Source organism: Electrophorus electricus, chromosome 8 (assembly GCF_041902795.1).
Source record: "Electrophorus electricus isolate QZ-2024a chromosome 8, ASM4190279v1, whole genome shotgun sequence".
NCBI lineage: Eukaryota > Metazoa > Chordata > Actinopteri > Gymnotiformes > Gymnotidae > Electrophorus > Electrophorus electricus.
Window position 1 is genome coordinate 11,531,295 of NC_137504.1, and position 21,487 is coordinate 11,552,781.

General features: G+C 40.4%; 1 protein-coding gene across 4 annotated transcripts in view; it reads right to left on the reverse strand.

The window, feature by feature from the left end:
- Nucleotides 1–266: 266 nt before the first annotated feature.
- Nucleotides 267–21,487, reverse strand: part of sgcd (sarcoglycan, delta (dystrophin-associated glycoprotein)) — a 132,847-nt gene continuing 111,626 nt past the window's right edge. For all 4 annotated transcript variants that reach the window (XM_027000107.3, XM_027000108.3, XM_027000109.3 and 1 more), the window contains exons 6-8: nt 14,754–14,826; nt 7,856–7,979; nt 267–3,836 (exon numbers count right to left, since the gene is read on the reverse strand). In XM_027000107.3, coding sequence (XP_026855908.1) covers nt 3,663–3,836; nt 7,856–7,979; nt 14,754–14,826 — 371 coding nt within the window. In that variant the 3' untranslated portion in view covers nt 267–3,662. The remainder of the gene's footprint in view (nt 3,837–7,855; nt 7,980–14,753; nt 14,827–21,487) is intronic.

The window sequence follows — 21,487 nt, forward strand, 5'->3', positions numbered from 1 at the left end:
TTAAAGCACAAATGTTCTTAAGTGAATTTGCTGCTGGTTCCCCTGATGGATTTTGCCATTTATTCATGAGCTGTCATAGTACTGTACTTTGAAATAATAGTAACTCAGTGGCATTTCGATACCTTTTCATAAGATTGGCTTAATTATTAGGTGCTTTTACTTCGCTATGGCCCCAGTCCCTAACAACTCTTATTTTTGATTGTTGTTGAAATATTGCTTTATGTGACTTTCTCAGTTTTAACACTTTAAAGGCAGTGGCCCTCACATGCTTTTATTAACAAGTTTATTGACAGTTTATATTGCAACTCAATTCATAAATACAAACTGTATACATAAAGCATAAATTTAGTATAGATAAGCGGGCATATTTCTTTCCATTATTAAATGCTCTCTGCATTTTGCATAGAATGTGAGGATCATTTTCATTAATACTACCACAAAAAGAAAACCAAACAAACCAAATGCAGGAAAACCATGTTACAGTGAGCCTTCAGTCCTCACAAAAATGTCATATCAGTTTAATATTTAATATTTCTTCTGATATTTTAGAGGACACATTGAAAAACATCAAATTGAATCAAACTGAATATTAACAGAGTATCCTCGTAATGCAATGCAAAATTAATAATGTTTAGTTTCAAGCCACCCCCTCCCCCCCAAAATTGTGCTCGTACATACCTTTATATACACAGCAAAAGTGAACCTCCACATTATGCAACGCAAGCTGCTCTAAAAAAAATCTAACTAAAACAAATAACTTATGAAAATTCAATTGTACTTAAGGATTTCCTGCACACTCCAAATGTGTATTTTTTACACTTTTTAAGTTAATTCAATGCATAAAGGAGAAGATAAAATAGTATGTCTCACTTATAATTATTAAACTTATTGAAGTTCTCATTAACAGTGAGGTATATAAAACATCAATTGCATGTTAGTAAAAGAAAAAAATCTTTCACACACAGATTAAAACCCTTTTCAAAAATACCACTGGAGAATCCTGTCTGATCTTAGGTTGGATTGGATTTATTTGTGTGTCATGCAGGAGCAAGTTTTTATTTTATTTCATTTATTAAAAAAGAAAAAGGTAGCAATCAGGCACACATCAGGGTATCAAGTCATTTAATTAATCTTAAAATCAAAAGTGAATAAATTGCATTAAGCCCTTCTGTGACGTGTTACTCCCTAAAGATTTCTCCCATTTCTCTATCACCTTTCACTACCCAGTACAGTTTGCATTTTAATAGGACGATAACAACCACTAACAACGGGGCTTCAAAACTATATTGTCATAATCACAACTGCCACTTTTAATTCCTTTTTGTTTACTATGCAAGTAGTAAATGGTAATGACTTACAAAGAGCATGTTTTGTTTATTTGAAGAAGGGTTATTTGTACTTTCAAAAGCATGAGTAAAAATTGTTACTGTGGAAAGAATCACTATGCAAACTACTCTGATAGGAATAAAACATGGCTTATTTTTTAAATGTTATTTTCATGATAAATCATCAGTTACTGAATATGAAAGTGTAGTGAAGACATTTTTCTTTTACCTTTTGTCATATGCTTTAAAAACATTTTGGGGGGAGGGAGGAGGTTCTGCAACTTAAAGCTGCAGTGAATTTTTTTAAGAACACTTCGGCTGAACTGTCTTTACATCATGGCCGTTACCGTTAAAATAGTTATAAAAAAGTGTAACTGGCCAGGCTCTGTTATCAGCAACTGAAAAATGGAACATGGTCTATATTAACCAATCAGGTAACTTCTACAGGGAGGCAGTCCTTCCCTATTTTGTCTATGCACATAAAATTAGGCTAAGCACAGAGTGTGCATGTCTTTGGAAGGTGGGGCTTTAGAGAAAGGTTTGGTTGGAGGATCTGATTAAATGGAAGGAGTGGACTCCTTCAGTGACTAAATTTGGTATGTTAGCAAGAACTGCTAATTAGACATTTAAACAATTAAATTTATACATTTTTAATAAGGTATTTTTTAGGGTGCACTGGCAACCTGAGTTGCAAAGAGATGCAGGATAACTAATCTCCTACTTTGCCAGTGCCAGTCAAGTTTATCTTCAATCATGAAACAACTTCTTTTTTATTATGTTCACTTGATAACAAATTATCATCATTTGATTTAAATAAAGAAGGGAAAGAAAGAGACAAATAACTCAATAACAATAATAACCACTATAACCACTAAATCTAAAATATGGAAAAATTATCCAGATATTTACTTTCTTTTCAGATAATTTCTATAATAAAATGGGCCACTGGAGCTTTCTGATCAATTTTAAATGTATTTGGGTATTACATGAAAAAGACATAGGAAGGAAGATTTGCAGTAGATCCTCAATCTGGAACAGGATGTGCTGCACATTGTATGCATGAGAGCTGACAAAACTGAGTTGCGTGAAGTCATTCAGGCCCCCAGCTTTTTGGTTCCTCTTTCTGGTTTGTTTATTTATGTTTATCATTTAAGATCAAATAGAGAAAAATACATAAAACCTTGTAGTATAACTTTTTTTGAAACACTTACTCACACACACATACGCACACACACATTGCACATGCAGACACACAGACACACAGACACACAGACACACACACACACACACACACACACACACACACACACACACACACACACAGTCCCATTAAGAATGCAAAGACCAAATTCCATAACTGCCCCTATAAAAGAAAGCTGCTTTTGGCCAAATGTAATTGTTCTTAATGCTGTGCCACATAGACAGACACACAGGACCAAAAAAAAGACATTCACACTAAATAACAATGGTCTTTTCCCTATCTCATAATGAAGCAATTATCACCAACAAAACCTCAGTGATTAGATGCGCCCACAGCCGGGGTCATTTGGGTCCTTTGCATTCTTGTATGTTGTACAACTGAAAATTCGTTTTGAAGGGGACAAAATCACAAACAGGTCAACAAAAAAGTCTCCTTGTCAAAATAAAAGTCAGTGAGATGTGCTTCTTCTTGCCACGAGTGCATTGAGCTAAGGCACAGGCACTGTTCTCCTCTTTGAACAGAGTGGGTGCACTAGGTCAGTCCCAGTGCAAGCACAGTTTTGAGTTGGGTGATCACCATCACCATGAGAGTGTCCCATTCGATACAACAATTTACTCATTATTTCCATGAGTAAACATTTCTGTTACAGATATTCAATATCAATAATGTGATTCAAGAAGGATGGGTAACAAAACAAAAAGAAAATGAGGATGATCACAAGTATGTTACAATGAGATCAAATTGAAATAAACATTGCAGGTTTAGCCTTCTTCAAAGAAATGACTACAGAAATGTATGAGGTGGAAATAGTTGGACACTAAGGAAAAAATGCAAGGCGTTTACCGAATGCCAACACCCGGTGAAGTATTTAGTTATATTTCAGTGATCAACCGAAAGTTTCTGCTTTTGAAATTGTCCCACCCAGAAGTTTCTGCCTTTGAAAACAGACCAATTTTACTCTGAAGTGTCTCTCTGCAGGTCCCAAGAGAACTGCAGTTCTAATATCTGTTTGACTCTTCAGATTTGCAGTTTACATAAGTGGACAATCGTGTATGTATATCTATGGATATCTTTTCGTGTTTGTGGTAGGTGTCGTGGGGGGGGGCATGTGTGTGTTTGTGTGTGTCTGATGGTGTCTAGAGGCAGACATTGTTGCTGATCTGACAGGTGGATCCTGTTCCAGCTTGCGATAAGAAGAGCTTCCCACTGGGACAAACGCACACCTCAAAGACGTTCTGCCTGGTTCCTGAAGAAGAGGCTTTCCCTTCGGGCAGGCGTAAGAGCTTGATTTTCTTGGCATCCAGAATGATCTAAAAAGAGAACGGCCATTAGAACTTCAAGTCTAAAGTACCTCCTAAAGAGGAGACACAAGCCATACATGCTCATCACCTTGTGCTTCTACAGCTTGATCACAATCATAGTGTGCTTCATAGTGTAGCAGGCTAGTCCTTTGCTGAAAGTGCTAAGCAAGCAAAACCTAAGACTAAAAGCAAATGAAGGTCAGTTTATAGGATCTTGTTTACATTATGTAGATGACTACTACCTGCTTTCTTTCATTAATAGCAACAGTGAAATATTCCTTCTTGTAACACACACACACACACACACACACACACACACACACACACACACACATATATATATATATATATATATATATATATATATATATATATATATATATATATAAAAACTGCATTTTTCAAGGAATGGTTCCAAGAGTGAAAGCAGACTGTCACTGCAGACAATAAAAATAAAGGATATGAGGAACTTCACATATAGAAAGTCAGACCTTTTATATTTTATTTTATCTTTTTATTCAATTCAACATACAGTATATTTGAGTAGTAATCTGTGGGTTTTTGAAAACATAACAGAAGATGTCTAGCATTTCCTTGTCTTCATCAAGATATTTTGGACATGGAGGCTAGCATTACCAAAAGAGTTATTCCACTAGAGCACAAACCCATTTGATCTGACAAAGTCTTCGCTCAGCTAAGTAGGGAAAAGTCAAGCCCAGTATATCCAGCCAACTGATACAATTTCAGTGGCATGACCACGGCTGACGGCCTTGCTTACACACACTCGTAGCCCTTCACCCGGATCACATCAGCCTCATTTCTCCCCCTGCCCCTCTCTCCTGGGACCCCAGAGAGCTCTGCTTTATGGTGGCAGGCAGAGGAACCCATCCGGATATAAAAAGGTAAGCAGAGTCATTACTGGCAGCCTGGGGGAAGCATTCCCATCAAATGACCTGGAACCCCTTTTTAAGCAGTGGTCTCAGCTGATTCTCCAGGCATCTGCTTGAGCAAATCTGAGCAGGAAGGGAGAGGGCTGAAGGGTCTAAGGGGAGGGGGACTAATATGCAATCCTCCAAACTAATTGGAGCCAGAACCTCTGAGGGACTTTCGTGCCATGGTGGTGTCTTTTTCTCCTGGTAAAAGAGTGCCGCATATTAAGCACCAAGGGCTATTGGAATGGAAGCAGTTGCAAGCAGTTGTTGTGGCAACATTACCTGGCACAGTGAGTGCCAGTGCAGGCCCACTGCTACCTGGGCCTCGCTTTCCTAAAAAAAGAACCTTGTAAGCTTGTTGCATGACAGAGTAAGAACTTCTGTGATTATTCCCCATCATCCTGCAGTTATTATTTTTCTAGAATGGCTCTGATAACCAGTTACTGTCTGGATGTGTGGGCCACAAAGTTTATTTTAACTTTGGTCCTATGACAAACTGCAGAGTCGTTATCATGACACTACAGCCTTATAACCTTATATCTCGATCCAGCCACCTCAGCATCCACTTCTGATCTGATCACCCATTACAATGATTGTCTCTCCACTAAAATAAACACTATAAAACTCATCAAGACCCACTCACTTCTCCTGCAGTGATCCTTGATATAGCCCTCAATTTACAGACATGAAATATGCTCAGTGCTGTTTAGAGCATCTCATTAAGCAAACTGGTCTGACTTTACACCATCTTGCTTATAAGGACGATTTGTTTCACTACAAAACAGTTTTGTCTACTGCCAGAACGGCATATTATTCCAATTTTAATACATTTTGCAGAAAGTAAACAAAAGGGTATTTTCTCTACTGTAAAAAAAACCCACCCACCTTACCCACATAACCTTTTCCCATAAACCCTCACCTCTGAATTCTGATCTTCTGTCCTTCCTAATATTGACAATATTCACAACCAGTTTCATTCTGTTACTACATCACCTTTCCATCAATGGTTTCAACGAGCCTTATAAGTACACTATTTCTCTGTCAGACTTTTACCCTGTTGATGAGTTAGTTATAAATATCATTATCTTCAACTCATTATACAACAGTTATTTCCAACCTTGCAGTCTGATTGGTTGAGACACATTCTATCCATATTGATATTCATGATGTTTGTGAATAGCACAAGTTTTTTGTTTTTTTTTTTACAACAGAACTGTATCAACTAACATGTTGCTAAGTAACGACTAGCTTTATGCACCCAAACCTTGGTTGTTTTGTACTTATATGTATACAAAATGGGTAATGATTACATGATTAAATGGATGGTTTTAAAAGATAACATTTGACCTGCAACTCATTTGGTCAGACTCTGAAGGAAAGTGTGATTGCAATACACAGCTCTTGATATGTTTTGGTCATTCAGTTTTGTTTTTGTAATAGGATAACAGAAAATGAAACATCATCCGAATTTCATCAAACTCTGAATCCGCCGGTACCTTGAAAATGATAGGTCGGGTTCTGTGACAGCAGAATAATTAAACATACCAAGGCCACCAGCAAAGTAAGCCTGGCTGTTTGATGCCAATGCAGGTCGGCCTACTACTTCAATCCGGTTTTTGCTCTTGGCATTGAAACTTCCCTGGTTAAAATTATAAATTGTCTCCTGTGTACTACTAATGCTGGTTTTCTCACATTTCTCATTTTATTCTATCTCAATTTAGCATTTGACATGATTTTCCAATCACTTCCTCTGGAAAAAATGTCTGGTATAGAAACCACAGGTACACTGCTCTCTTCTTATTTCTCAACAGACAGCAATTCATTTTTGTTAAGAGTCATCTGCCTTGCCTTTCCCCTCTCTTAAACCTCTCTTCAATCTCTGTTCCTGCCTAACAGACATTGAAAACTGGATGACCCAAAACTATATAAAACTTATTTAAAAGAAGTAAGACTGAATTTTACTCCTTAGCACTTGCCAAAATCACTACCCCCAATATCTAACATAATAGTCCCCCCTCTTCCACTGTAAGAAGTCTCTTTAATTTGAATCTCATATCAACTCCGCTGGTCATGCTGTCAATTTTGAATTCACCCCTCACTGTCCCAGTGTAGTAATAAAACACTTGTTCTTGCTATGCTTACTTCCTAGCTTGACTACTGCAGTACGTCCGATTCTCTCTGGTATTCCTTTCAGTTAATTCAGTTTTCTGAGTAATTACCTGCTCAATCATCATCCACTCCCCCATTGCGTATCCATCATCCCTGGTCTCAGAAATCTCCACTGGCTGTCCATAAAGGCTTGTTTAGACAATGCAATTCTCTTCCTGACCTTCAAGGCCCTTCATGGATTGGCCCCTTTCTACCTTTCGGATTTCTCTGCTACCCCACCCCCATCTATCCACTGCTGGATTTCTGGCTTTCAGATGCAATGCACACCGCTTGTGGAACTCTTCCCGAAATATAAGATCTCTCTGAATTCATTAGGACAGTTTAGTCACCTCAAAATTCATCTGTTCAGACTAGCCTACCCATACTCCCTTTCACCTTGTCCATTTTTTTTTTTAGGAATTGTGTAAATTGGTCTTCTGTGTTGTACAGTACAGTATGATACCTCCAATCCCTCTATCTGTAATGTGTTCTTAGAATGGTGCATTAAAACATGAAATATTATTATTATTATTATTATTATTATTATTATTATTATTATTATTACTATGGCCTCATAGGTAACCAGCAGAAAGATCAACCCACTGCTATCATTTTTCATGACCATGATGGATGATGTGACTACTCATATTTTTTCAAGCATATGGCAATAATCTCCTGAATGATCAAACCCTGCACACCCAATCACTTTCTTACGAGGTTATCAGTACTCCCCAAATGTTGAGTTGTGGATTATCTCCTGTAATTGCCATTGATGTATTGCAGCCTGGAAACCCAAGGCCACTTATGGATACGAGCGAATCACTGCTCTGGATAGCAACCAATGGCAGATGGGCACGTCAACAATGTGGAGTAGATCAGCTCATCCAACACACCCATAGTGGCATCAGTTGCATGGCAGTAGATAGGGGCCAACCCCAGACCAGTTACCTCTCCGTCTTTTGACTCCAGGCGCAGGTCACTCCGGCATGTGGCCTGGATGTCACCCGCCTCAGCCTGGATCTGCACTCCTTTGGGAGCCTCCATGTACAATGCACGTGTGGGAGACTCCAGCCTGCAGAGGAGAAGGAGACATGAACATGTGAGCGCGGAGCATGCTGGCAGCCATGCAGCTGGTGGCAGGCGGAGGGTAGGGGTGGGGGGTTGGTACGTTTTGTTTTTGTCCTCCAGCATAGTAAAATACTATTGACACAACTAGGAACATGACTAAGGTAAAAGAAAAACAGTTAATAGCAAATGTTCAGCAGGTGTGCTCGTTTTTGTGATGGGCCAAAAAGATTCAATTAATCGAGCATTATACTATAACAAAATGAGGAGTGGATGAGAAATCTTTTTTGTGTGCTTGAGGGAGCATTAGACACAGGAAAGAAAATGGATCCCTGGAGATAATATCATTTACGCCACCTTCCTGAATGTGACTGAGGGCAGTACATTTCCGACCCTAGACTGAACATAAATTATTAGGAAAGATATTCTGTAACTGTGCCCCAAACGACGCAAGTGTCTTATACAAGAAAGACTTTGCAAGTTCATTACTTTGTTTGGATGGTAGTTGATGTTAAATCTATTTTTCAGATACCCATTTCCTTGCCTTATTTTTTTAAAAGAGGCAGTGCTTTCGTATAATTGCTAAAAGATGCACACAACTCACTTCAGAGTTCTAGGTCATTTAAAACTCTGCCTTACTTAACTTTTGCTGCACCACTGGCAAATTCCAGCAGTACTTATAATGAGTGAAATCTAGGAAGGTGCCACTTAACATTATGTAAATTGAACCATGCTATCTGGCTCCCTTTAGCCTTCATTCACTGCTTGCCTCACTAGCAGTTTTAGGGGAAGTATCTCTTTGAGCCGAGTGGAATACTCTTCACAATCCTGAGTTATTTTGGCAAACATTTGTGTGGCATCCCAACATATAGCTACAGAAATGGAAGTCCCTCCGGCCAATGCTCAAAGGTTGTCTGGATCAAGAAAACTGACCAAGCGGGGGCCAGGTGGGGAGGATACACACACAAACAAAGATTTCAAATTATTACATCAGAATTTAGACACAAATAAAAATAGGCTTACTCACCTGCCCAGCATAAATTAGCTTTAATGAGGCAACAGACCTGATTTAATATGGATGACATAGTATAATACTTATTTTAATTAATTTTATTTAATTCATTCTGACACCTTGTTTTATGTGCCTAAATGTTTAAATAGACCTCAGTAAATGTATAAAATATAATAAGCAAAACATTATATGAATACATTTTTATATACAAGAATTTGCTGATTACATGGCAAAAGACAAACCCAACACAGCTAATGAGTCATTCAGAGGAGATCTGATTAGCATTTGTTTCAATGAAGAGAGGAAGGAGGCATGTGTTTGGCTATGCAAAGACAATCTGACAGAAGTGAGGAAAAAACAACAAGCAGCATGTTGATGCCAAGATCATTAAAGGCTTCACAAATATAGACTGCACGGTTTGGGACAGCAGCAGCAGCAGCAAAAGAAGATTCTATAAATGCTAACCATTTTGCCAACTTTTATTCTTGAGTCATGGCACAAGTGGATAGGTATTTCAGAGTTTAAGGGGTACAAAGGGGAGAAAAACGAGCATCATTGGCTTGATCAAACATGAAAGCATCCTTCGTTATCCGAAAATCTGGCACTCATCATTTTGAATTTCAAATGGCTACGGCATCTGCTAACTATGGGTATTCAGGCGGTGCCGGAGTGACATTTTAACGGGGCTGTCAGGAAGTGAAATGAAGCAGATTATGGGACACAGCATTAGTGGCATCTGTGCCTACTCGGCAGTGCAGGGTGTTGACTAATCTGTAGCGGACAGGAGAAAATAATGAACGGAAATTCAATCGATCCATTTTAAAGTGTCGGGCGGAGGAGACGGGACCTGCATCGTTACTGACCACCACCCACAGAATTCCCCTCAAGCTTACAGTGCATTCAGTGAGAGAGAGAAAGAGAGAGAGAGAGCTGCATTACTGTGAAGAACATACAAAGTCACTAAGGGAATCGAGGAACCAAAACAAAGCAAAGACGTCCTTCCAGTATAGACAGATCTGGAATTCCCTGCTCAGGTCTAAGGATAATTACATTTCCCACTTCTTTTTGAAATCAGAGGCACTACCCAAGCACGCAACCGGCAACAATGTATGTCATGACACAGGGGAAGTATGGAAAGGATTGCATACATTTATTTACATTTTTTTACGGGCTCTTTTATATTGCCCTTCACTGTTTCTAATGATTGCTGTCTGCATCGCAGTGATCTAAGGCAGAATTGGTGACTGTCATGTTGCCAGTTTTGCTCATTGACTATGCTACGGTTACTCACTGACTATGCTCAGCCACCTGATTTACTAATGACCAGAATATGCTTGTATTACTGATGCTGCATGAGTACATGCACTTGATCGTGAGATATCAAAGCTTCAACATGCTGTGAAATGTAAAATGCTATGAAAACTGCATAAGGAACCTTATTTTCACCCAACAAAACAAAACAGGGAAAATTAAGAGCAAGCTCTTCTCCTTCGATGCCTTAGGGATGGGCCAATTTAGGCCCTCGGTAACCATTTCTGCCGCGCCCACTGGCAGAGTCGATTATCCGAGGTGTGGTTTGTGTAGAGGTAATGAAAGGACCCCAGGGTGAGCGGAACCCATACGAGGCATGCAGCGTCCAGCCAATTACGCCCATAAATACAGCCCGCAATGGGGCTCCACGAGGCAGCCATCGCCTGCTCGCAGCTGGGACTGGAGCAATGAGCATATCGCCCTGGCACTGTGGGGTGCTTCCGTTGCAGACGCATGACAGCTTTTAATGATTACAAATCACCCCGGCCTCTGCCCTGCGCAACGCCCCTGCAGCCGCGGCTGTTGAGCAGGAAAGATTATATTTTATATTTATATTTTATACATTTACGGCGTTTACGGCAAGATAAGAGAAGCCCCCGAAGCTCCAGTCTCCAGACACCTCACATTCTATTAAACTCATTCTATTGCCAAACATTTCATTGAATGCCACTTTCTATTCCCCCCCTTTCATTTTTCATAGACTAATGTTAGAGTTTTCCCACAGGTAGGTCAGTGACTCTGTATCTGTCAGAATATATTGTCTCAAAGCTTTAATAGTCCCTCCCACGCCTTCCATTATGTGATGCACTGAATATGGAAAAGGTGAGTATCGTATTAGGAAACAAGGTTGTGCATGTGGTAGTGCTATCTGCCACACTTTTTTTTATTTAAAAAAAGAGTGAAAAGGATAGTAATTTTGCTTTTATGTGGATGAAATCTCCAGGACTATCTGGGCCTAAAGTTTATATTCAGCTGTTCCTTTGTTACGATGAGGTCAGCAGCGAGAGAAAACAGCACATCTGAAAAATTACAATTACACAAGAAAATGCCATCAGTTAAAATATTATGCCCTTTTCAAAAACACTTTGCACCATAAAACCAATTATTCTGGGAGCCAGTCAACTTTGATGAAAGTTCTCTATTATATGAGGACATTCAGACAACTGACTTTCTGTTTGTAAGTAAAGCTGACCCAGGAGAAAAGTTTTCAGCTATCTCTTTTAACATTTTTCCCCCAGAAAAATCCCAAAATGCCTCACTTCTCTGTGTCAGAATGGCAAATATTCATCAGTTTTAAATGTCAGATTTATCTGTGAAAAACGGGACACCTAAGGCACGATAAAGTTATTCCAACTTCCAGTTATCCCCTCACTCAGATGCAAAATGACCCCAGAATGATGAATACACAAGAGTGCCAGTCCCTCTTGGATGTAGAGTACGATAATGCTGTCATTACCCCTCACCCCACAGATCACACTTGCTTTTTGACTGATGGCTTGCGGTAGGTTGTCCGTTCTCCTCACTCAGATCTGGCTAGACCGTGTCACCTGTCAGTATGGCAGGCTGCTAGCGTTATCTCTCTCTACAAGAATGACGGGTGGAGCAGCGGGGCTAGTTGTGTGTGCACATGCATGAGTGTGTGTTTTTGAGTGTGCTTGCATATGTTCTGGAGATGGGAGTGCCCCCACAGACCATTTACTACTCATTATTTCCTTCTAAAGGCACATTCCCCGCCATCCTCAAGCTGCTTCCCCAGCCAGTCCCTCCTCCCATCTATGCAGCTATTGGCATTGCACTTCACATATTTGTTTTAGTTAATGAGAGCCTCCTTTAATTAGATTTTGATGAGCATCCGGGCATCGATCAGGGAAGTGAGAGTGTCTGTCCAAGAGGTGGCGGTGCCAGCTCCACTGCCATCGATCTTCCTTCGTCTGCATCAACACAACAGCACTCACTACACACGTCGAGGTCTGGCTTGAACAGTCAGTGCCACGCCGAGAGGCAGGAGCTGGTGAGCTGGCACATTACACAACACTCCACTGCCTCTTGCATGTATGATGTCTGCCAAGCCACATCCGAAGGAAAGATGTGGTGGCGTTTGACCCCCATGCATGGACATATGCGCAGATTTCAAACTTCATCTGTGGTATTGCATGACAGGCCATTGCTTAAGGGGACGATGGTCTCGTGGTTGATGTCCATGCTTATCAGTCACTCACTAAAGCTCACTGACCACTAAAATGCAGGCATAAAATCTGAGAGAGGCCCACTGTAGACATTTTGCTGTTTTTGGTGACAATGTTAAGGGTGTTAAGGTTGTGAGATTTTAAGAATTTTGTAAGGCTGTAGCATTCTGTTTTATGAAATTGACTTGAAAAATCCTGGAAGGTTACTTAAAGTCAGTCTTTTTACCATTCTTTAATGCTTGTAGAAATAAAGTTATTTCCCCACTTGCTTAAACATGTCAAAGAGATAGTACCTTCCCATGAAAAACCTCTATGACATCATCCAACCATGTTCAGATGGCATGCATTTATAGTCCACTCATACAGTAGAATGAGCCCAACATCCAAGTACAGAAGGAATGAAAATTCCAAGCATGAACAGGTATAAGCTAAAGAACCCTGAGTGAATCCATCTTGGGCTTGCTCACCTCATCTACCTGAAATGCTGTAATTATCCAGTCAGCCCAACAGCACACAATAGCACGGGCGATAAAGCACAAAAGGTTCGATTTGCTGCTGTACATCGATAAGAATAGCATCTTGTAGTTTCCTGCATGTTTGACTTCTACATAAATCTCCCGACTGCTTGGCGTATGTTTGTGATGGCAGCAAAGCAGCTAAGTTTAGGAGCCAGGTTCAAATTGGGTGCAATTGGTCAAAACTTTCAGCACAAACAATGGGTAGGATTATCTCCCCTTTATCTCCCCTGATGTGTGGATAGTAAAACGCCTGATCTTTGGTAGGTGCAGACTGGAGAAGACTTCTGAACATTCTCACACAACATTGCCTGTGTTTCAATGCCAGTTGGTTAAGGATGACCTTATGAAAGCAGATTAATTCTTCATTAAGGCAGAGTGATTATTGGTTGTGCTCAGTTAAATATTGCATAAGAAGTAGGACTTCCTCAGCCAGAGGGCATCAAGGAGCTGTCCGTGGTGCTAGACTCTATGCATGTGGAGACAACAATTCAAACTTAGCATAAGCACAGCCTATTGGTTAATGGTTATTAGTAAGTATTGGAAGTGCATTGAAAGAAATCAAAGTGGTTTCACCTGTCTGTATTGTTAAGCTTTTGAACTGACAGGCCAGCGGCCAACACTTACTGTCTAGTTTTGACTCGTATTGCTTCCTCACTCCTTGCATCATTTCACCAAGCTACAGAAAGTTCAGTATCCATTCAAAGCACTTCACAATCAATAGTTTTATGCTCAGGCTGTCAGTATATATTTATTTCATGAGTAGCTGTTACTGACAGCTGTAAACTGTTACTGTGGCTGCTGCAATATTCACATTGAACAATTTTGGAATTTTATAATAAGTGTAAATTAATAGGACTTTATTAAAACATAAAATGATGCTGTATTCCAAGCTTTCTTTGGTGCATTGCTGCTTTTCTTGCATCCCAGACAGGAGCTCCGTGACTCTCCGCAACATGGCTGGCTATACATTTAACAGGCAGTAATCCAAATTGTACTGTTGTTGGCTCTCTGCTGACAGGCAAAGGCTTATGGAAATGCTCCATAATCTGCCGTCAGCCTCACGCATGCAAAACCTTAAACCGAAGGATCCTTGGAAGTGTCACACGCTGCGTTTTCCCTTTTCCCTCTTTGGTTGAGTACAAGAGAGGCACATTTCAGATGTTTTTTTCTCTTTTTTATGAACACACACTTAAGCAATCTTTGATCATTAACCTCGGCAAGGAAAATTGCTATTGAAACACAATCATCTCCCTACAGAGTTGGCTGGCATGGATCTTAGAGTTTACAGCTGCACTTTGGTGAAAGGGTTAGAGATAAAGCTTCAGATATTATGCCAAGGGGTTGATCCATAAGTAGGTGCTTTGGGAAAAGGCAGCAAATGCCCCATTTATGAAAAACCCCAGTATGGTGAGTTTAACACCAAAGAAACCACACACACACACACACACACACACACACACACACACACACACACACACACACACACACACACACACACACACACACACACACTCACACACTCACACACTCACACACACACAGAATGAGAGAGAGATAGAGAAAGATACACGCACTAGGCATTCAGTCCCTCAATTAACTGTAAACATTTTTTTTACTACATATCAGCTGTTTCACATCACTTGACCCCATGCAGTGCCTACTATTAGCAGTGGTGCTGATGCACTGATTACAGTTTCCCTTTAAAGTCCTACTTCTTTCACAGCTGCCCCCCACTGAATAATGAAAGCTCTTACCGCAGCTCTTTGAAGGGTTCCGCTCTGACATGCGGGGTCTCCACTGAGTTGCTGAACACGGCTCCCTCTGCCCCTGCAATCACAAAGCAGAACAAGGAGTCTTAGCGGTGGCCATCCAACGTGCCAAAATCAATGGACATAATCTCTGAAGTTACGGCATCGACCGCATGTGCCCAGCCTCATCTCTGCAGATACCAAACGAAAGCAAAACGGTAAGCAGCTGCAGCGTTGGCTGAGCCAGCCTGGACTGCCATGCCATGGGTTAGGTCCTCTTCTCGGATCAATGGCCCTGCTTTAATGTCTTGTGAGTGTCCCTGTGAGTGTGACTCATTAATCGAACATTGACTTCCTGCGGACACCGTCCTACAGCGGGATGCACGGCCGCCCGCATGCAAAAGGGGCTCTCTCTTTGCTTTATGTTGCATGGTGTTTTGTTTTGGTTTTTTTTCCATGCATGACACCCACTGTAGAGCCCCAGGAGGGTGAGGCATACTGCCAGTATCGTGCAAGTCTGGAGCTTCGTCTGAGATGCAGAAAAAAATGGTTCATGATTTCACTTCGCACTGAGTAGTGGCTGAAATGCCTTGCCCATGTTTTCAAAACCATCTGCATGCTCAACGGACTCCCTTAAATTACGCCGCTGTCCAGGAAAGCATGAAATCCATGAGAAAAATATGCAAAGAAGTACACAGCCATGCTCAGCAGGGACAGATAAGTCTGAGTGTAATGGCAGGTCCATGTGGAGTAGGCCATGCCACACCAAGGTGAGTCACCATACTTGGACCTGGGTTATAGGACATATGTACCCCTGCACGCTGCATGGCCATAAAACTTATGCTGCTGTGCATTTGTTGTGCATATCAGTGACAAAGTGAGCAAACAGGCTCACATTCAATTCACAAACTCTCTTGAAGCCCTCCAAACTAATATCAATAAAAAAATTATTATTTAGGCAGTAAACATGAGAAACAAACTTGTTTCAGCAAGCCAACTCACTAAAAGAGAAACACTTCATATGCAGGAAGCTGAAACTGAGAGTTTATGGCCATGCCACAGATGCTTCAAGTGAAATGTGAGAGAAGAAACTGTATTCTTACTCTGTGTCTGATATACCTGTTGGCATGAACTTGGCTAGATGGCATCTCTTTGTATTTGTACAGGATTGAGGACAGGCACGGGACTAAACGCGGATCTCAGTCAGCGGTGTAGCCTGTGGCAGGAGCTAGAGACCTTTCTCCAACTCCACCATGTCCACCAAGGATATCAACATAGGATGAGATGTCAAAAAAGCTGTGCTCCCATCCCATCCAACCAGTCCCCAGGAAGCCCGCAATCTTTTCAATGGTGGAATAGCCACCAACACCCTAGGCCACGGAAATAACAAGCTTCTCTTAGTCAAGACACATGCCCTATCTTTGTTGTGGACACAAATAGTGAAGCACCTCTTAGACAAGGATGTTTTTTCTCCATATATTCATCAGCCTTGTGAACAGATGGGCTCCAAAAGCTTTTGGAGCAATACAATAGTCTTTTTCTCTAGCACCTGTGCAGAAGGCTGTGGTTGGGCTAAGCTGTAAATGCCAGACTTGTTCAGAGGCTTGTGGTCTGGGTAAACTGCCACCATGACATTTTCTGTTTAACATTCCATACAAACTCTCTATGCCTGCCTATAGATCGATAAAAAGAGTATCTCCACCTAGGATGTTACAGATGCCTTCATCAATTATATCCAAAGGTTAAAGAGAATAAAATACTACTGAAATAAAACTGCAAAGAGTCTTGTCTCTCTCGCAAGCCGATGCAACATGGAGAATATTATGTGTATGGGCTGCTCCATCTTTTCTGGGTTGAATGTCAGATATGCTCTGAGAAAAAGACACTTTTTGAATGCTACAAAATGTATGAAGTGGCAATAAGGCTAATTGACGGCTGTGCTGTAGTAGCAGGGTCTTCGGGCATTGGGAATACACACACACACACCCACGTGCACTATAAAAGCACTTCATTGCTAGCGCTACAGTTACAGTTCAGAGATGCTAATCGTTGCCCCTGGGAGTGAAATGATTAAAGTGGATTTATGTGGATTGCAGTAGGGCACAGGAAGCAGTATTAAACTGAAGTAGACAACAGAAGAGAGTGGGGTGGGTTAAAAGACTTGCCCATGTACTGCTGGCCTATTATGAGCCAACAAACAACTGCATTTGTTCTTTTTTTGTAGGCCTGTTTTCTGCTTATTATTGTGCGCCAACCTGTATCTGGCAGCTCACTCTGAAAATACTACTTCGTGTTACATACAATTGTAAGGGATGGTCCATCATAAATTACTACCCAGATGTTACACAGCAGAGTCACAGGGGCAATGGGAGGAGACTAACCAATCAAAGGTGGCCACATACAAGAAGCAACTCCCATAATATAGAAATGAACAGAACAATACCAAGAGCCCCAGGAACACTGTTTGAACAGTCCTTTGATATGCAGACCCTGTTATCAACTGACCAATTTATGGCGAGGTTAGAACATGCTTCCCCAGGAGTATGGCAAAGATCTTATAGAGTAAGAATTTACAGAGCAGATAACTATTAAAATGCAGACGTGCAATGCTCCTGTCCTTTGATTTATGAATGGCATCAATTTTCCATGAGAACCTTTTAGTGTATGTAATAACTCCAAGAGCAGAATGACATTGACTTTTCATAGGAGGATTTCAGCATCTGTCTGTGCATTGCTTAAAAGGTGTAGCATTTGCTCGGTTGTCTGTGGCAAAATTAGATTTAATTCCAGCAACAACAGCTCAATAAACCACCTGTGGAGGTGCATATAAATCATTTCTACCCAACACATTGAAAGCCTGCATGTTGATTGACTTGTGTATTCCTTGAACAAATTCAATGGCCAGTTCGTACAAACTGAAACTCCGGGTGGCGCTCTGTGCAGACACCCTGTAATGTGACCACGATAAATGTCCATAAACAGACTGAATGCACAATCGATAAAGCCATTTGAGTTTTTTTATTTTAACTTGCACACATTGGCCTGCATTGAAATTATTTCATCAATGTGTTTCCATAACGCCACCGGCGACCTCTTCCGCGCCTTCGGGCTTTGCCCCTGATCAATCGCCCAAGTTATGGGCCATGCGGGTGTATCTATCAGCAATGTTCCAGGACCTCGTAAAGATTCACCTAATGGCTTTCTCTGGAGGCCAGGAAGAGGGCAGCCGCTGTGGGCAACAGTGGCTGTCCAACAAATTCAAAAGAGCCTCTTTCAGACCTCTAAGATGATGTCTCGTTTATCTCTCCATATGTCAAGAATATGGAGCTACTTCATGCTTCCATGCAGTTTGAAGGATTTTATTGTTGTTTGTTGTTGTTGATGATGATGATGATGATGATGATGATGATGTTTTTGCATCGGATACATTTTTGCATCAGAATAATATCCCTGGGGCCTGATGAATACCACTCAAGAATGAATGAATATGAATGAAGTTACTGCTTAATAGCTTCAGGGTTACATACCATTTAAATGACATGATTAAATAATACATGAAATCACCTCTAATGCTAGCTGTTATTTTTAATGCAGTCGTACTATGTACATTTAAATATATCATGAATAATTAAATTCAATTGAGTAAATTAAAGTACAAATATATTAGTATTAAATGAGCACCCCATAATTAAATGGGGGAAGTAAGGGAAAATGTCTTTAAAAAACTGTAAAAAAGGTTTAGTTAATTGAGACATACTGTCCAGTTCAAAACCATAGTAGACCAGCATGACAACATGACAGGAACTACAGCCTGGGTACTTGCAAACAATGCTCACGGTGTTGCCCTGACACAACATCTCATTATGCTAGATTAATGCTAAAGTCTGCATATCATCCATTAACCATGATACAAGCAGCCATGTCAGGCAGGCAGCACTGCAGGTGACCAAATGAGGGCAAATTGCAGCTATCTGTCAGCAGCCAGTAGTGTGTATATCCAGGTGAAAATCACGCCAACGTCCCAAAGGGGCCTTTTATTGTGGAAGCGACTCTTCATTTCAGAAGGAGGTGGGTAGTTCAGTCTGGAAAAGGCCTACTGCATGATGTGCTGGGTATTCGCACACAGTCAGTAGAGTGTGTATTCCAACTAAGTGCATAAGAAAGTCTGTAAAGGGCCTAAGATCACACCTGAGGGCACTTGTAAGTGGATGGTACAAATGGTGGCCCACCGAGAACCTGAGTGGGTGTAAGTTTAAGAAATGAAGTGTCAGGATCGCATTAAGTTCTTAGGGGTGATATCTCCCCACAGCCTGCAGCAAGGAACTATCTGTATGCAGAGATGGTGACTGGAACTTGAACTACTTTTGCTTAACTGACTCAAGACTTGACTCGTGGGTTAGGCATCAGGTTTAGTCTGGGGAGAAACAAAAATCTAACCCATCGTTTGAATAAAACTTTTCTTTTCTGTCTAATGTTACATGAGCACCTGGCCTGTCAATTCTGAAACTGTCATGCACTTTATTAAGCAGTTGTCATGCTGAAGTTAAAATGTTAAATACTGTATGTCTACAATGCGCCTTTAATCATCACCTTTGGGTGCAAATCCTTTTGAATCAGATGGACACTACATGCAGCATCAAAACAAAGGACAGCGGCAAAACAACATCTAATTTTATAAGACATCTTAAAACACAGCAAAACGTTGATATGATCAGCAAGCATGTTAGTTAGCTAGACAGGAGCAAGTTAGCTAGCTAGTTCTCTAGTCTAATTGGTTTTGTGAATGTATTGTCTTAACTGCAACTTTGTCTTAACTGCAACTGCTAGCAAGCTAACTTAGTAGAAGGGGTTAAACGTGTTATAATGTAAGACTCAAGTTACACTAGAACGACATCATTTAATAAGTTATAAAATTATCAAAGTAACCATAGATTCTTACTGTATTTGAGATTTAAACTAACCCAATTGCCACAAAGTGCACAGAAAATATTCATCATGCTTCATATTCTTAAAATATTTCTATATACTGTAAAATATTACTGTTAGGTAAATATCTGATGCTGCAATAATTGAGAGAAAGCACATTCTACTCACAGAGAGCTCAGTCTCCCAATGTTCTGATTTGCTTCATGTAGCAAGTGAATTGGAGACAAAGTGTAACCAAAAAAAATGTAAAAAACTTTGGGGGACTTGGGACTCGACTCTTTTATCCAGATACTGGAGACTTAACTTGGACTCGTACCCCAGTGACTTGACTCAGACAAAGTGACTTGTAAACATCTCTGCCTGGATAACAGAAAGACCCCTATATATATATATATTTGCCATGAATCTGTGCAGTGCTTAAATGAATTTATTTTCACACATTTATCCCTTTGGGGTAGATCTGTCACTAAGCATGATGTTTATTGGTGCAAGAGCGGTGTTAAAAGCTCCAGAAATTCTTCCACATTCTCAACTCCACATCCACATCAACCAGGTCCTAAAACCCCACTCTTTTATCGATTATCACTCCATGACACTTTGTGGTTTCCTTTTGAATAGGCGTAGAGACGTATACCACAGCAGTGCTCAGGTTGAGCATCTAATCCGGCTGGCTGACCAGTGTCCCGGAGATTTATTTACGTGGCGTGGAATCTCTGAGAAGAGGACCACAGGTATAGCAGCGGCTTAAGCATAACTCACCTACTTTTATGGACTCTTCATCATTCACTCACTGTTGGTCACCTGACAGGAATCCAATGGTCATTCGGCATAGCACATTTCCTATTCAGTCATGATAAAACCATGAAATGTGGTGTCCTTATATCTCCCTAAAGGAAATCTCCTGTTCCACATTTCATAGACTGTTAATCTTTGGGGTGCAAACAAGCGTCTGCAGGAGGGGATTAGAATAGCACCACTGCTTTCATGCTCTTGCTTATTTCACTCTATTCAGTGAGCGACTCATATGTTGAAAATCTTATATTTCTCGTTCATTTAGCCATTTTCAATTAAAACATGTAAAATAACAGATATATATTTATTAAATATAAATTCTCAAGTTTGCTTCCATGCAAAAATGATTTTATAAAATTATCTTTATTGAAAAATGTGTTTTAAGGCATCATCCAAATGTGCTAATAAATAGATTGACCACAAAATGACCACAAAAAAGGTTTCATAATGTGTGTGCAAAAGTGACTAGAAAGTGATCCCAGGTGCCTGAAGTACTATATATATTTAAAACCTTTCCTAGTCTAAACACATGAGATAATCATTTATGTTGTTGCAAGGCAGAGTGAATACCAGTGGACTTATATCTTAGAAATATTTAGGGTTTTTGTTGTAATAATCAATAGTAATGCAAGAACAGCTGAACACTGCAAAGAGGAAAGTCAGTCCACAATTAGGTTAAAAAATGATGGCCATAGCTCTGAAAGATTCTACAAGTGCAGTTGCCAAAACCGTCAATTGTAGCACCAATGCTACAATAAATGTGGCACTGAAAATTGCCCCAGGAAAAACCATATGGTACCTCTGCTGCAGAGGACAAGCATATTAGAGTTATATAATTATCACCAGTTAACAGGACCACAGATCACAGCTGACATAAATGTTTTATCGTGCTCTAGCAGCAAGTACATCTCAACCTCAACCACTAAGAGGAGATTGCTTGAATCAGGTCTTTATGGTAGAACTGCTGCAAAGAAAGCTCTTCTGGGTAATGTCAATGAGAAGAAAAGATTTGGTTGAACAAA